Here is a 16184-nt window from a genome sequence, read left to right as displayed (position 1 = left end):
ACACTTTCGCAAATAACATATAAGTATTACATTACCTAGTATGAATTGGAATAACTTTTAAAAAATAACACCCTACTTATAACTTTCTGAATTTGAATTGTAATTTTCTGAACTTGAAATGAAAATTCTGAACTTGAATTGTAATTTTCTGAGTTTAAATCGGAATTTCTGAACTTGAATTTGTAATTTTCTTAACTTGAATTTGAAAATCTGAACTTGAATTGTAAATTTCTAAGCTTGAATTTTAAATTTCTGAATTTAAATTAGAAATTATGAACTTGAATTGTAAATTTGGGAATTTAATTTGTAATTTTCTGAACTTGAATTGTAAATTTCTGAATTTTATTTGTAATTTTCTGAACTTGAATTGTAAATTTCTGGACTTAAACTGCAAAACGTGTAGCACAATACTAGGTTTCAATAGCTTTCCAAAATTCTGAAATTAAAGTAAGTTTTAAAAAGAAAATAAATTTCATTGTTCTTTTCTTCCTTTTTTGCTGATTTCTCCCTTGCCGCAAAATTACTAATTGAATACATAAAGTTTGTAAGTATAATAATCCTTTCTGAAAAAACATAACTTTTAAAATATAAATATATATTTACATATTTAAAATCAATAAAAGTTGAGTTATTAGTATATACATATTTAAATATTTTTTTTTGCTAAATTACTTATACTGCCCCTTAGCTTATGATAGAGTATTCGAGGAGGTTGCCTTTCATGGAGGTATTTATATGATGAAAAAAAAGAAATTTTAAATTTTGTTGCATGATTGTTTGACACATTTTAATTCGTAATTATCCGAATTTTATTAAATTTTTTCATTCATATCTCGTATTTAATAGTTAAACTTTTTGCTAGGTAAACATTTTTTTCTTTATCATGCATTCCCAATGCGTTGGACACATAAATTTGTAGAAATTCTCTTATTTGTTTATGTTTTTCTCTTTATTATATAGTATATATTAAAATAATACATATTTTTCTAAAATCTCACCCCTATCATACGCAGATAACACTTCAAAGATATCGGAGCCTGCATCTCCAGTTGCATCTGTTGCATCCGCAGATATAGCTGCAGAGTTTGCTGCCCTCACTACTGAAGAGCAGGAGAAGCGACATGCCGAATGGAGTCAGGTATGTTTTACTGCATATAAATTTTATATCTTCTATATTTTTTATTTATTTTTAATTTTCTGTCTTCATTCTTAAAAAGGAATTGGCACGTGTTGAGGAGGAAATAAATACGTTGCGTACAGTTTTGGCATCGAAGACTCGACATGCTTCCGATTTGAAACGTAAATTGGGCATTACGATGTGGAAGGAAATCACAGATGATATGAATCAAGGCTTGAAGAATGTGAAAGAGAGTTCTGTGTAAGTAAACTTCTACTAATGAAAGAGAAACGCTAAAATATTGCGTGTATAAATGAAAAAGAACCATTAAAGGGCATTTTTAAACCTTTTTTTTATGAGTTTTACGAAATTTATAAATGAGTACGATACGTCTAAGTTTTGAGTACTTTTTGTCGATATTTTGTTGCATCGATTTTTTCTTCGAATATTAAATTGAGCACAAAACTCGAGTACCATACGGCATCGTACAACAGTAAGGATATCGTGCGATGTATTGTAAACAAATGTAAGTGAAATTTTTAATATTTTGGAAAGGCATACCAATTCGGCTCAATTTAGGAGAGATACCTCAAAACAAGCCATTAAACAGGCGTGCCACAGGGTGATGTCCTATCCCCACTTCTGCTTAATTTCTACAAATCGCATGCCGGCAGTACTCGAGGAAAAGTAAAGGAAACGCTGCTAATAATTCACAAAGCGATTGGCCTGACCTAAAACACGCACACTGGAAAGGGCTGCAGGTCTACCAAAATACTGCACTCAGAACAGACACGCAATGGCTTCTTATGACCCCTGGAAATAATCTAAATAGTGAGGCAAAAGAGATCAGCGTTAAAGAGCATAAAAAAATAATGGACAGTTTGTGCTAAATTGTCATAAACCAGTACATCCTAGCAAACTACTACTTGATCTAGCCCCGCCTAGTTTACTTTGACTCCCGTTAGAGGATTTCGAGGGCAATTCGTTAGTGGGTGCACTTATTGAATTGAGCGAAGCACTACAAGAACAACAAATTGTTTTCCCCAGCGGGTTATGGGGTCAGAATATACCCGCGGTAGGTATGCCTGTCGTAAGAGGCGACTAAAATACCAGATTCAAGGGGCTGTGTAGCGCAACCCTTCAGGTTGCCAGCGCAATATATAGCTTCTCCAAACCCAATTGTCAACCTCGCCTATCCGCGGCGAATCCTGTTTCACTAACAGATGAGGCTCTGGCGACCCCAAGCTTCTCATGGAACTTGATGTGGGGAGGGAGGGATGGCCTGAAGGTTTAATGTGGCCACATAAGTCGTTCCCGAGATGGTCGGGCTAGCACCTTAATGGTGCTGTGTTACCGGAGTGTACCGGATCTGTATCCGGCAAAGGACCATCACATCGATAACACTCCCCAAAGCCTTCGGGGAGCAACCTTATCGCTACAACAACAACAACAAATTTAGTTTCTAATGCAGCTTTTATTACACAAATTTTATCCAGAATTTCACGGTCCTATATTTTGGGGTAGCATAAAATCTCGTAAAATGAAAGTTTTGCTTTACATCTGTTTACAATAAAACGTGCGTTCTAGCATATTAACATTATTCTCCTAATGATATGTCAAAATGGAAATGAAATTGAATGAAAGGAGATTGAGCCATGTCTCTCTGTACATCACTTGGCTGTGTATTAGATACATTTCTTTTAAGTTGAATTCATACGCAAAAAGTAAATTACCTGTTTTTCGGCATTAGCCTCCAGATTATAAATACTGGTTTTTGAGATTCGAATCTGGAACATTTCTAACCTAAATTTTTATTTATCATGCAGATAAATACGGTGCATATACATATATTTCTATGCATTTTGGTGCGCCGAATACGCCATCAGAATTGGCCTAACGCGTCGTGGTACGGCCCTAACCTCAAAAAACGAAAAAAATCACTGGCGATTGAGCGGCGGTGCATCAAAATGCTACATTGTCGCATTACCACAATACGTAAGACCTTTGTGCTGTGTAACTCTTTTCGAAGATCTGCCTTTTATAGCAATATATAGGCTTGAAAACAAAAAATTTTATCCAATTCAAATAACAAAAGAGAATTTTTACTTGTCAATTTTTTTAAAGAAAATAAAAAAAAATTAGAAAGGGTTCAACTTCGAATCCTAATAGAATTTCTAATTGCTGTTTTTATGCACGGGTCCCTTTTTCACTCTTACTTGGAATCCAAATCTATAAATAAAGTTTTGGATGTAAAGATAGAGATTCCGGATATTAGCGAGCTTTGAGCAATTTTGATCGTAGATGTTTTGTTTAGCTATATTTTATTAAAGTAATTTGTTAAAAATAAACGATTGTGAGCATACAAAGAAATATATTTGTACTATGCCACTATAGTGAATATTTGCACTGCATTACCGGCAGTCGCTACCATACGCCAGATGGCAGCGTAAGCTGTAAGTTTTAATTGATTGATAGAACAGCTGATGTTTGTTGATATTTGATAAGATACTTTTATATTGGTTGCGCAAGATGCACAGTGGTCCGGCTCGTATATATTATTTATAATTGCTGTTTTTATGTACGGGTCCCTTTTTCGCTCTTATTTGGAACCCAAATCTATAAATAAAGTTTTGATTGTAAATATAGAGATTCCGGATATTAGCGAGCTTTTAACAATTTTGATCGTAGAGCTTTTGTTTAGCTATATTTTATTAAAATAATTTGTTAAAAATAAACGATTGTGAGCATACAAAGAAATATATTTGAAATTGCTTATTTGCATATGGTCAATCTCTAAAAAAATTTAGGTTGGATTCTGTGTATAACTATTGCAATGTATAAACTTTAGTATATTTTTAATGCTTTATTTTATTTTATTTTATTTTAATTTATATATTTTTGTTAAATTTTAAGTTATCAAACCGTTGAACAAGGCGTTGGTAATATATCAAAGGCCGTTCATGATGCCCCAATGTAAGTAAATGTGCTGTAATATTCTTCAATCTCAACTGCCTACTAATATTGACTGTTGTAGTCACTTTTACTTTTTCGCACTAACTTCAAAATATCTTAAATGTACACTCTAACAACTATTAATCAAGAGATAACAAAATGTTTATGGGTCGTGTGGTGCGCGCACATTAAAATATCTTGAAACAACTCTTACTAAAGTCAAATAATTTACTAGGCGAAAGAGCTACTACATCAGTAAATAAATCTTTATATAAATAGGCAAGTCGCAAGTTTCGTTCCTTTTTTTGCCAAACCACAATTCTAGGGCATAAATAATTAGATATGTATCATAGGTTTTCTCAAGAACAAAAAAAGGCACCACTACCAATGCCAAACACGTATTTCATCTGTGAGAATGTTTACACTCACATTGAAATAACTGTTATTGGGCGCTTACAGCTAATACAGCTGTTAATTAATCCTTGAGTGATAACTTTCTGAACGCACCATTAATTGCTTTTGATCCACTCAACAGTTAAGATTTTACGTCAAATTACGCTACATAAATTTTTTTCGCTAAATTCTTTTAATACTCAGCGTGCTTTGCAGACAGAGTATACTAACCTTGATTGGATAACGGTTGGTTGTATAGGTATAAAGAAATCGAGATAGATATAGACTTCTATATATCAAAATCATCAGTATCGAAAAAAATTTGATTGAGCCAGGTATTGAGATATCTTCACCAAATTTGGTACACGAGCTTATCTGGAACCAGAATAGATTGGTATTGAAAATGAGCGAAATCGGATGATAACCACGCCCACTTTTTTATATATATAACATTTTGGAAAACACAAAAAACCTGATTATTTAGTAAATAATACACCTAGAATGTTGAAATTTGACGTGTGGACTGATATTGAGACTCTTGATAAAAATTCGAAAAAAAAATTTTTTTTAATGGGCGTGGCACCGCCCACTTGTGATAAAATCAATTTTACAAATATTATTAATCATAAATCAAACATCGGTAAACCTATCATAACAAACTTCGACAGAGAGGTTGCCTTTACTATAAGGAATGCATTGAATAAAAATTAACGAAATCGGTTAAGGACCACGCCCACTTCCTTATAGCAGAAAATATTTCTAGTAAAAATGGACGGGATTGGTTAAAGACCACGGCAACTTAGATATAAAACATTTTTAAAAGGGTCGTAGACTAGAATAATAAGCTATAACTTAGCAAAAAATAGTTTTGAATCAATGATATTTCACTTATCAAGTTTTACTGTAAGAGGAAATGGGGAGAAATTTTTCTTTTAAACGGTCGGTGCCACGTGTTATGTAGAAAAATAATTTATCTGAAATGAAATGTACAATTGAAGCTCTCGCTGAGTATATAATGTTCGGTTACACCCGAACTTAGAACCTGTACTTGTTTTTTTTCTTTTTGTGATTTACTCAACATGTGTTGAGGGTGATTGGCGTTGACTAAATCGATAATGCCAGATCAAAATGTATATGAAACGATATTGGTTTTTAATTGGCACCACGCTAGTTTTTAAATCTCATTTCGAGAATTTTCTTTTATCTAATTATGTGTTGTATCAATATATGGTTTGTCGCCACGATTTTTCACTATCCCGTTGTATTCCGTTATGTATATAAACAAAAAACAGTTTGGTTTTTAATTGGCACCACGCCAGTTCTTAAATCTCATAGTTCATCAGTTATACACAAAAGCACCGTTATTCAATGATATTTAAACTCCGCTATTTCTCATAAAAAAGTAAATTTTTTGGTCAGGCACAAAATCAAAAGCAATTTGGTTTTTAATTGTCACCACGCCAGTCACAAAGGCCGCAATAACTTGGTCTTTTATCAGTAATATATATTTAAAAAAAAAAATAAAAATTTGTCACTTCATGTTGGGAGGACAGAAGCTATCATTAAGACATGCCCAAGGATGCTCTGCCCATCCCAACATCACATGTTCACGATTCGCACTCGTTTTCGCTAAATTCGCTCACCGTGTCTGTCAATTCTTTGACATTTTAAAACGTCGGATATGAACGCAATTTTTCCTTTTAATATTATAGTGAAGTAAGTAAATGAGTTTAAGAGGTCCTTTTCCCTTAAAGATAATTATTTCATTTGGCAGTTGGCTCAACTCGCCTTTCATAGGAAAAAATGTTCTATCTTCAACCGATCAAGAAAAGTCGTGTTCGTTGAAAGCGCCCAATGTTTACTTACGGTTTATTAAACTTTGATTTAGTGCCAGCTACCTCTGTGTAGAAAAAGGTTCCTTCTAAATAAAACAGATACCCCTTGGGATAGCTCCACTTTTATAATTCCGATAGAACTGCCTCGTCCTTGCAAAAGCTGTACATATAAGCATGAAAAGGCGGGTCTAGAAGGTTCAATGTGGTCACATTAAATCGTTCGCGCGATGGCCGGGCTTCTACCTTAATAGTGCTTGTTACCTAAACGTACCGGATCTATATCCGGCAATTAACCAACAACATCGATACCACTCCCCAAAATCTTTGGAGAGTGTCTTTATCGTTACAAAAACAAAACGACAACAAGAGGCAGGGAAACATATACACTAAAAAAATTGTTAAAGTTTGAATTATTCTGTGTTTGAAAACTAGCTCTTTTCCTTTATACATACTCTTCTTAATCTCACAATAGTATGTATTCACTCTTAACAACACTGCTTTCTGCATCGACTATGTTATCTTCGTCTTCTTATGTTATTTCAGGCAAACTTAGACCCGGTTTTTCAGTACAAGTTTAACTCAGTTTGTCAGTTAAACTACGCTTAAACTTATTCTGTAATTTTTCAGTCTACTTTAACTGAAGTTTAAGCTGAGCTTAAGCGGTCGATCTGACTAGGTTAAACTCTAGTTAACCTATCGGTGATTTCCGTTCGTTCGAAATGGCGTCGAATATACCCAACCAGCATTTGGGCTTCAGTACCATTAGAGCTCATGTTGATAACTAGGCATACTTCTAAAATCTCAAGAGTTGTTTCGAAACAGTGGCTCAACTCGAGAATCATAGCGTACTCAGCAAAAGGGGGAATTTTAAATAAAACAAAAAAATGCTATTACTTAAGTTGAACAAATTTAATTAACAACTTGTGGTTCTTTAACTGGACTCAAATGTAAGATTCCATACTACAGTTTTTTCACGAAAATAAAATTAAATATATATAATTTAAAAAATAAATAAATGTGACATGCTAATCTCCGAAGAGATTTTAGGCAGAGCTTCTCTTCCAATTTGCGTCGTGCTCCTTTTAATTTATCCTACAAATTGGCCGGACGGGACCTACTTGTTTTATGCCAACTCCGAACGGCATCTGCAAGGCAGATTAGTTTTCACTGAGAGCTTTTCATGGCAGAAATACAAACGGAGTGCCTGCCAAACGCTGCCTAGGGGCAACCCCGCTTATAAAAACTTTCTACTAATTGAAAAACCGTGTTTCTAAAATTTTGATGTTGCTTTGCCCGGGGCGTGAACTCAGGATCTTCGGTGTGGTAGGCGGAGCACGCTACCATCATACCACGGCGGCCGCCTATATAATTTATTTTTGATTACTTACGCCTAATTACTGCTATTAATTAGGTGTTTATTTCTCACAATAAATAGCTATTTGCTTTGGTGGTACCACCTTGGACATGTCTTTTCCACTTGACCTCAACTCGATATCCAATATTCATTTGAGAACTGTACATTTCTCAAGATCTCTCGTAATTAGGATATTAATTGGAATATATTAATGACGTTGGAGATCAAATCGAAAACTTTTAATTTTACAGATTTTCTCAATGGTTGAATAGTGATTGAAGAATGAAGTCGGATATCAGCTCAAGAACTATATGGTTTAAGAATAATTAAATAATGGTGTTGGATATCACGTCCGGAACTATATATATAATTTCGCTGGAGAATTTTGTTCCATGTTTGTTGGGTAAACAAAATCCAGCTGTTGCCGTATCTACAAATTACACTGGTCAACAACAATTGTTTTTGTTTTTATCGGCCTATTGATAAATCATTCAAGGTTCGAATCGAGTTCAAGGCCAGAACAATAATTTTTTTTTTTTCTAATGATAATTATTGTTATTTTTTAATTTTTCTAAATTTGAAAAATTGTATTTTGTTTTTGGAATAGTAAGTAGAAAATTTTTCAGACAACCTGCCATAGCTGCGCAGATAGATCCATTTCGAAGGGTGCTAAGCCTTCATCATCAGTACGCTTTAGGCATGCTGCTTCGAAATGGATCTATCTGCGCAGCTATGGCAGGTTGTCTGAAAACTTTTCTACTTACTATTCCAAAAACAAAATACAATTTTTCAAATTTAGAAAAATTAAAAAGTAACAATAATTATCATTAGAAAAAAAATTATTGTTCTGGCCTTGAGCTCGATTCGAACCTTGAATGACTGGTCAACAACATTTTTGTACATGGGTCGTGCGTATATTTTTTGTATTGCTTTTGCACCCAGAAATAAGAATATGAACATAAAAAAGTTTTTGATTTGGTTTTGTTCGAAAAAAATGAGAAAAACGAAAAACATGAAAATTCATCAAAATTGACATAGATTTGATTTATTCTAGTATAGTAAAAATCAATTTAAGATTTATTCTTATAAATTTAGTTTTAGAATACAGTTTAAATGTTTAAAAAATGCTTTTTTCTGCTTTTCCTGCCATATTCGGTAATATTTTCTCTTATTAACGTCCAAATATAGTCCCCCATCATGCTTTCCGTATACTGGCCTTGGTAGCGTTTCTCAAACTCCATTATGTCTTGATGGAATCGCTCCCCGTGTTCTTCTGAATAAGCTCCCATATTATCTTTGAATTTATCCAGATGTGAATGTAACATGTGCATCTTTAGCGACATCCGATGGCGGAAAAATTCGTAATCATGCCAGTTATCAGCTCATCATAATTTTCATCCCTATGATTTCCAAGAAAGCCATGAACTACTACTGCCTTAAAACTGTTCCACGCTAGTTTCTCCTCATTGCTAAGTAGGTCCGGGAAAATATCGCAGTTCATAATTTTTTTTTTATTTGAGGGCCAACAAAGACTCCAGCTTTAATTTTCGCCTCTGACAGCTTTGGAAAAAAAGTCTGCAAATATTTGGAAGCTTTAGACTCAATATTAAGAGCCTTCACAAATTGTTTAATAAGGCCCAATTTGATATGCAATGGCGGCATCAATATATTTTTAGGATCGACAATTGCTTCATGTTTAATAATAAATCTTCCCACCCCATACTCAATACGTTCAGGCCAATCTTTTTGGCGATAGTGGGCGGCATCATTTCTGCTATCCCATAGGCAAAGATAACAGGAGTGTTTGGTATATCCACCTTGCATTCCAGTAAAAAAAAACAAACCATCTTGAAGTCTCCAATAACTTCCCACTTGTATTCCGTATATTTGATTGCAGTTAATAGTATTTTAATACTGTCATAATTTTCTTTGAGATGTATGGAATGTGCCAGTGGAATAGATGGAAATTTGTTCCCATTGTGTAGTAGAACTGCTTTTAGACTTTTTGTTGAGCTGTCGATAAAGAGGCGTCATTCATTTGTATTACAAGGAATACCAATTGCTTCAAATAAACCTTTCACGTCATAGCAAAAAAGAGTCCATCTTCCTTACTGTAGAAACAAGAAAATTCTTCATGACGCTTTCTTTGCCGAGATATTCGAACATCAGAAGTAAGTAAATTTCGTTGTTTAAGCCGCGATGCTAATAACTCTGCTTTGTCTTTTGATAGATTTAAGTCTCTTATTAAGTCATTGAGATCTCCAGAGTTGATGAGATGTGGCATTCCTGGTTCAAATTGAGGAACAAATTCGGAATGTACGGATGCAGATGAACTCGGTGTTTGAAAGCTGCCTTGAGGGAATAATTGCTTTTCCAACACAGGTGGATCAGGTACAGGATTTTGTTCCGACTGTGGTACTGGAGCGGATGTCGATGGTAGTTCCGGATATATTGTTTTCCTTAAACGTTTCCCGTTCAGTGGTTTCACTACACAAAAATAGCAATCAGTGTCATGATTACTCGGTTCCCTCCAAATCCTCGGCACTGCGAACTTCATGGCTCTTTTCTCACCCTGGTACCAAACTATAATAAAACGTTAAGCATTTCATAACAACGTTATGATTTTTTATTATTATGCAATTATATATATGTAGATATATGTATATATATATGAAACAGTTAGTACAATAAAAAAGAGAAAATAAACTTACGCTCCAGAATGCTTCTGCAAGAGTTACATGAAACATGTGGAGCCAATTTTTTGTCCTGGTTTTTAACAGGTAGACCGAAGTAGGGTAGGTAGGTCTCGCAAATCCTTGTGTTTTTAGTTAAATCAAAATTTCTTTTGTCTTCTTTTAATACATTTGCCACATATATAGCAAAACGAATTAGCCGCTCGTTTTCAACTTCTCGAAGCCATCATTCCTCTGTGATATGCAAAAACATAGTGTCGCCCACAACGAGTTACCGAAGAAACTACAGCTTCTTAAAAAAAATGTTGCTTACTAAAACGCTATCAGGTAGCTGGCATGCTCTAGTGCTAAGCCTGCCAATCCGTCAGTAAAAGTTTCGATGAGTTTCTTAATATGTACTTAACGAATTGCCAAATCTACCTAAAATCATGTGTATATGGGACCTTTTATCTCCTTTTTACTGTTTCTCAGCAACATTTTTTTGGTTTTTTTTTAAGATGAGTATGTTGTGCTTTAAGTATATCTTTTTTCGATGCATCGCTGCATCAGGTAGCTACCCGCCGCCCTCTATCGACCGAAATAGCGCGAAAGGACCTACATTAGCCTTTTGCCAAAATGCAAAATTTTCAAATCGCTATAACTTCTACAAAACCAAATATTTTTTTTATATATTAAGTTTTCTTGATTGTATTTTACTAACACAATTTCATTTAAATAAAGTAGCTTATTACTGAACCCTTTTCACATTTACTCAAAACAATTTTTAATTTCTTATACCAGTTTCCAACGCACCGAATCAGTGCTGAAGACAACATCGGAAAAGACCGCATCGGTATTGGGCAGCATAACCAGCGGCATAACATCGAAATTCTCACAAATGAAAAATTCCGAATCGATGCGTTCAATCGAAGAGAAGGTTGGCTCGGCCTATGAGAATGTTAAAGTAAGCTATGAACACAACAATTTTTTGTGCCAACCCCATGCGGTAACTATAAAAAACTATTTTTTAATTCCTATCAATTCATTAACTTTCAATTCATATATATCTAACATAATTAATTTGTACCTTTTACCTTCTATAATCAATGCCACAATGCTAATAAACAAAATAAACTCGGGACACAACAACATTTTTAACGTAGAAATTGCTAGTGTGTTTTGTTTTGGGTGTTTGGTATTGTTGGTATTGTTGGTTTTTTTTGTTTTTTTTTATTTTTATTTTATTTAACATTAAATAGCTTTGTTATCTAAAGTTTTTGGTATTATTTATTACTTTGTGAAGTTAGCTTCCAAACCATTTATATTTGCTTTCGAAGTTCGAAAACGGACGCATCCTAATATATTTAATTTATTTAGAGTATTTCAAAAATTATAAAAGTAGATATGTACATATGCAGGCGTGGTTTTCCTCTTTGCTTTTTCTATAAAATGCTAGAGACTCTTGTGCCTGTTTTTGTTGATATGGAGCAAAGCTTTGGGCATAAATATTATATTGTGACGAATATTAGCATCACTAAGTGATACTCACATCACTAATCTGATACTAAGTAAATAAAGGCACAACAACAATAAAGTAAGCTGCCACTCTTGTGTACAAACTACAAGTATACCTGTATATGGCTGGTAACCAAGCATGAAGTTCGAGAAATTACCAGACCTTAGTAGGGGTATGAGAATGAAGCAGCGGAGAGTATAAAAGCAGCGCAAGCTGAGTAATCAGTAATCGGTTTGATTTAAACGCGCAATTAATTGTGAAGTAAGAGTTATTGTGAAGTACTCTCAAAGTAGTCTAATAAAGACCATTTTGCATTATTGAATATTGGAGTTATTTAAGCAAGAGTTTAGCGATTCGAACGTTAGCAGAAGGTTTGGAAAAAGCGGAATTTCCGGAAATTCGTTACAATATTCTTAGCGTTAGTACCTCCCATTGTATGGCTCACCTTCACAGTGCCAACCACACAATGGATTTAATTACGTAGATCAGCGGCCCAACGAAGGATCCATGTTCCCTGCCAAACACTTTAGTACACGATCGTGGGTACCAAATAGCTTGTAATCAGGTGTACATTCACAAGGTCTTACCTTGGTAAGATATATGCTCTATCTAAAACCTTGTTGACAGAAAGCTATTTCGTCAACTTTTTTAACGAAGAGACCGCATTACTCCGAAAAGAATGCTTCATTGACCACTTCGAGACCTGAAGAGAAGCCCCAGCGGGTTAGGGGTTCAGAATATACCCGCGGTAGGTATGCCTGTCGTAAGAGGAGACTAAAATACCAGATTCAAGGGGCTGTGGAGCGCCACCCTTTCAGATCGCCATCGCAATATATAGTTTCTCCAAACCCAATTGTCAACCTCACCTATCCGTGGCGAATCCTGTTTCACTAACAGACGAGGCTCTGGCGACCCCAAGCTCCTCATGGAACCTGGGGGTGGGAGGGCGGTATGGCCTAGAAGGTTTCATGTGGTCATATCAAATCGTTTCCCGAGATGGGCGGGCTGGTACCTTTATTGTGCTTGTTACCGGAACGTGCCGGATCTGCATCTGGCAAAGGACCATCAACATCGATAACACTCCCCAAGGCCTTCGAAAGTGTTCTTATTGCTACAAAAACAACAGCAACGTTTCGAATTGCTCGCTAGAATAGCAGCTTGAAACTGAGAAGCTTGTGCTGAAGTTTTGTCGTTTTTCCCTTCTGCTATCTCTTCAAAGGCTTCGAATATTGCTGGCTGAAGTTCAATTTAAGTGGATACCGCTTCACGACATTGGCCCATCTTGTTGGGCAGACGCTTTGCAATTTTTGGTTGTACAGGTATAAACGAATCGAGATAGATATAGACTTCCATATATCAAAATTATCAGTATCGAAAAAATATTTGATTGAGCCATGTCCGCCCGTCTGTCCACACGATAACTTGAGTAAATATTCAGATATCTTCACCAAATTTGGTCCGTGTACTTATCTGGACGCAGAATAGATTGGTATTGAAAATGAGCGAAATCGGATGATAACCACGCCCACTTTTTATATATATAACATTTTTGAAAACACAAAAACCCTGATTAGTAAGTAAATAATACGCCTAGAATGTTGTAATTTGACGTGTGGACTGACATTGAGACTTTTGATAAAAACTTCAAACAAATGTTTTAAAATGGGCGTGGCACCGCCCACTTGTAACAAAATCAATTTTACAAATTTTATTAATCATAAATCAAAAATCGTTAAACCTATCGGAACAAAATTCGACAGAGAGGTTGCCTTTACTATTGGGCATGCTCTGAAGAAAAATCAACGAAATCGGTAAATGACCACACCCACTTTTATGTAAAAGATTTTTAAAAGTGTCGTGGACGAAAATAATAAGCTATATCTTAGCAAAAAAGAAATTTATTTCAATGGTATTTCATTTCCCAAGTGGATTTATAACAACAAATAAGAAAATCGTCAAATTTTAAAAAATGGACCTGGCACCGCCCTTTTATGACTAAACAATTTTCTGTTTCGCTAGCCATAACTCGAAGAAGAATTTGTTCAGAATAGTATGTATTTGTATTATTGCGCAGCCTTGTAACACTATTAAGCACACAGAACAAACAACAACAGCATTTCAAGTGTACAGCTGGGTATGTAATGTTCAGTTTCACCTGAATTTAGACTTCCTTACTTGTTGCAGAATTGAAATTTTTTTCTGGAGAACGTTTTGCCTTTTTGGCCATCGGTAAAAATCAAAATAAATGCACCCTACATCATGTTACAATCAAATATACGACATAAAACAATGAAGTAAAAACCCCCCGGAAGTACAATCCTAGACCCGCCACTGATGAGTGGTGAGTATGTATTTTCGATATTTCTTGCGATATTCATATCACTAGCTCCGAAGGTCGTGATAGTATACATACGTTAAAAAGAAAATGTGTGAAGTTCGTTTCTTTGTAACTGATTTGGATTTTTTATTTTCTAATTTATTTTTTATTTTATAGAAAAAACCAGAAGTGGAAAATTTTCAAAAAATCAGAAAGTGAAACTGGTGGAAATTATGAAGGCCAATAAAAAAGTGGCAATGGAGACTTAGCGGTCCCAACAGTGCCTCCCTGAGCCGCAGTGTATGGGAAGCCGTTGCTCTTGAGCTAAATGCGGTGGGGGAGCACGATCACAAAATAACAATTTGTGTGACTTAATTTTTGTTATTGTACCTTTTTCGCTATTGATCCTATGTTCCATTTCGATTGTTCCATTGATATGATAAAAACTCACCACTATTATATTGCAAGGTGAATTGAATGTGTTACAGAAACACTTTTCATATCGAAAGCGATACGAGCCTTGTGATAGCAAATCGTTCGTTATTATAACGAAAGGTTGCAGAAACGGACTAAAGATCTCGCAAGACATTTTCTCTTCCGGAATCACAAGTTCACTGAGTATTCACTGAGCATTTATAAAAGATTCTTACTTCCTTAATCAGAAGGATATAAATTAAAAGTTTTCAGTGATGTGGTGGTAGGATTCTCCGCCTACTACACCGAAGATCATGTGTTTAAGTTTCGGGCAAAGCAACGTAAAAAATTTAGAAGTGATTTTGCTAACAATCGGAGTGTATTTCTGCCATGAAAAGCTCAGTGAAAATCATCTGCCTTGCAGATACCGTTCGTAGTCGGCGTAAAAAACATGTAGAAAAAAAAAAGGAAGCACAACGCAAATGGGATGAGATGCTCGTGTCTTGTATTTATTTATTTTTTCAATAACTACAAAAAGTTTCACCTGCATTAAATTCTAATTATCAACTTACTTAATTGGCGCCAATTGGTCACACCAAAGGAATGTAAATTGTTTTCCACCTGGTCCTTCCAGCGGAGTGGGGGCCGCCTTCTTCCTCTGCTGCCATAGGCGGATTCCGATAGAAACACTTTTTTAGCCTTAGCGTCATCTTTCATTCGCATAACATGGTCAAGCCAGCGCAGGCGCTGCGGTTTAATTCGCTGGACTATGTTGATGTCTGCTTGTACAGCTCATCGTTAAATCGTCTTCGGTACTCGCCATCGCCAATGCGTAGAGGTCCATAAATCTTTCGAAGAACTTTTCTCTCGAACACTCCCAGAGTCGCTTCATCTGATGTTGTCATGGTCCATGCTTTTGCACCATATAGCGGGACGGGTACGATAAGTGACTTGTAGAGTATGATATTCGTTTGCCGAGAGAGGACTTTACTTTTCAATTGCCTACCTAGTCCAAAGTAGCATTTATTGGCAAGATTGATTCCTCTTTGGATTTTAGAGCTGATGTTGTTAGTAAATGCTGGCTCCCAAATAAACGAAGTCTTTTACTATTTCGACTTTTTAACTTATCAACTGAAACACTGATTTCAGAGGTTCTATAAAGGAATTTCCTATGTTTAAATTTCTGTCCATTGTAGATCGGCTAAGAAAGTGATAAATCGACTACTTATCCTGTTCCGCAGTGGTAAGATGTCTCAGTCATCATTTTTAAAAATTCTCCATATTTTCGAACTTTTTCAGAAATGTGAATCAAAAATGTTTTCGTATGTGTATACACATCAGCCTGTATCGAAAAAACAGGAACACATTTTAAAAGTTATATTCTTTTTTTTCGCGTCAAAAAATTTTCCTAGGTGAAAGTTTATGAGATCCGGGGATAACCATATCATTTTCATGACGAATCATGCATCCTTTTTTTCCGTCTCTTTACAAAAAAAAAAAAAAAAATCCATAAAGGAAATTTAAATCTGGACTTTATTCCTTAAGGGAAATTAAAAGTCTGGCCCTTTAACTACGGAACGGCTTCTTCAAATGAATTTTTTACCAGTAGTTTCT

The 16184-nt window shown here is 35.1% G+C and overlaps 1 protein-coding gene across 10 annotated transcripts in view; it reads left to right on the top strand.

Moving 5' to 3' along the window:
- Window positions 1–16184, top strand: part of LOC137245163 (tumor protein D54) — a 90807-nt gene that overhangs the window by 62532 nt on the left and 12091 nt on the right. For 4 of the 10 annotated variants that reach the window (XM_067775382.1, XM_067775381.1, XM_067775386.1 and 1 more), the window contains exons 2-5: window positions 1014–1138; window positions 1218–1378; window positions 4031–4090; window positions 11125–11329. In XM_067775382.1, coding sequence (XP_067631483.1) covers window positions 1014–1138; window positions 1218–1378; window positions 4031–4090; window positions 11125–11329 — 551 coding nt within the window. The remainder of the gene's footprint in view (window positions 1–1013; window positions 1139–1217; window positions 1379–4030; window positions 4091–11124; window positions 11330–16184) is intronic. The other 6 variants (XM_067775384.1, XM_067775383.1, XM_067775389.1 and 3 more) reach the window with 3 other exon arrangements.

The sequence above is a fragment of the Eurosta solidaginis genome, chromosome 3 (assembly GCF_040869045.1).
Source record: "Eurosta solidaginis isolate ZX-2024a chromosome 3, ASM4086904v1, whole genome shotgun sequence".
In the NCBI taxonomy this organism is placed as follows: domain Eukaryota; kingdom Metazoa; phylum Arthropoda; class Insecta; order Diptera; family Tephritidae; genus Eurosta; species Eurosta solidaginis.
This window is presented reverse-complemented; position numbering and strand designations above follow the sequence as displayed.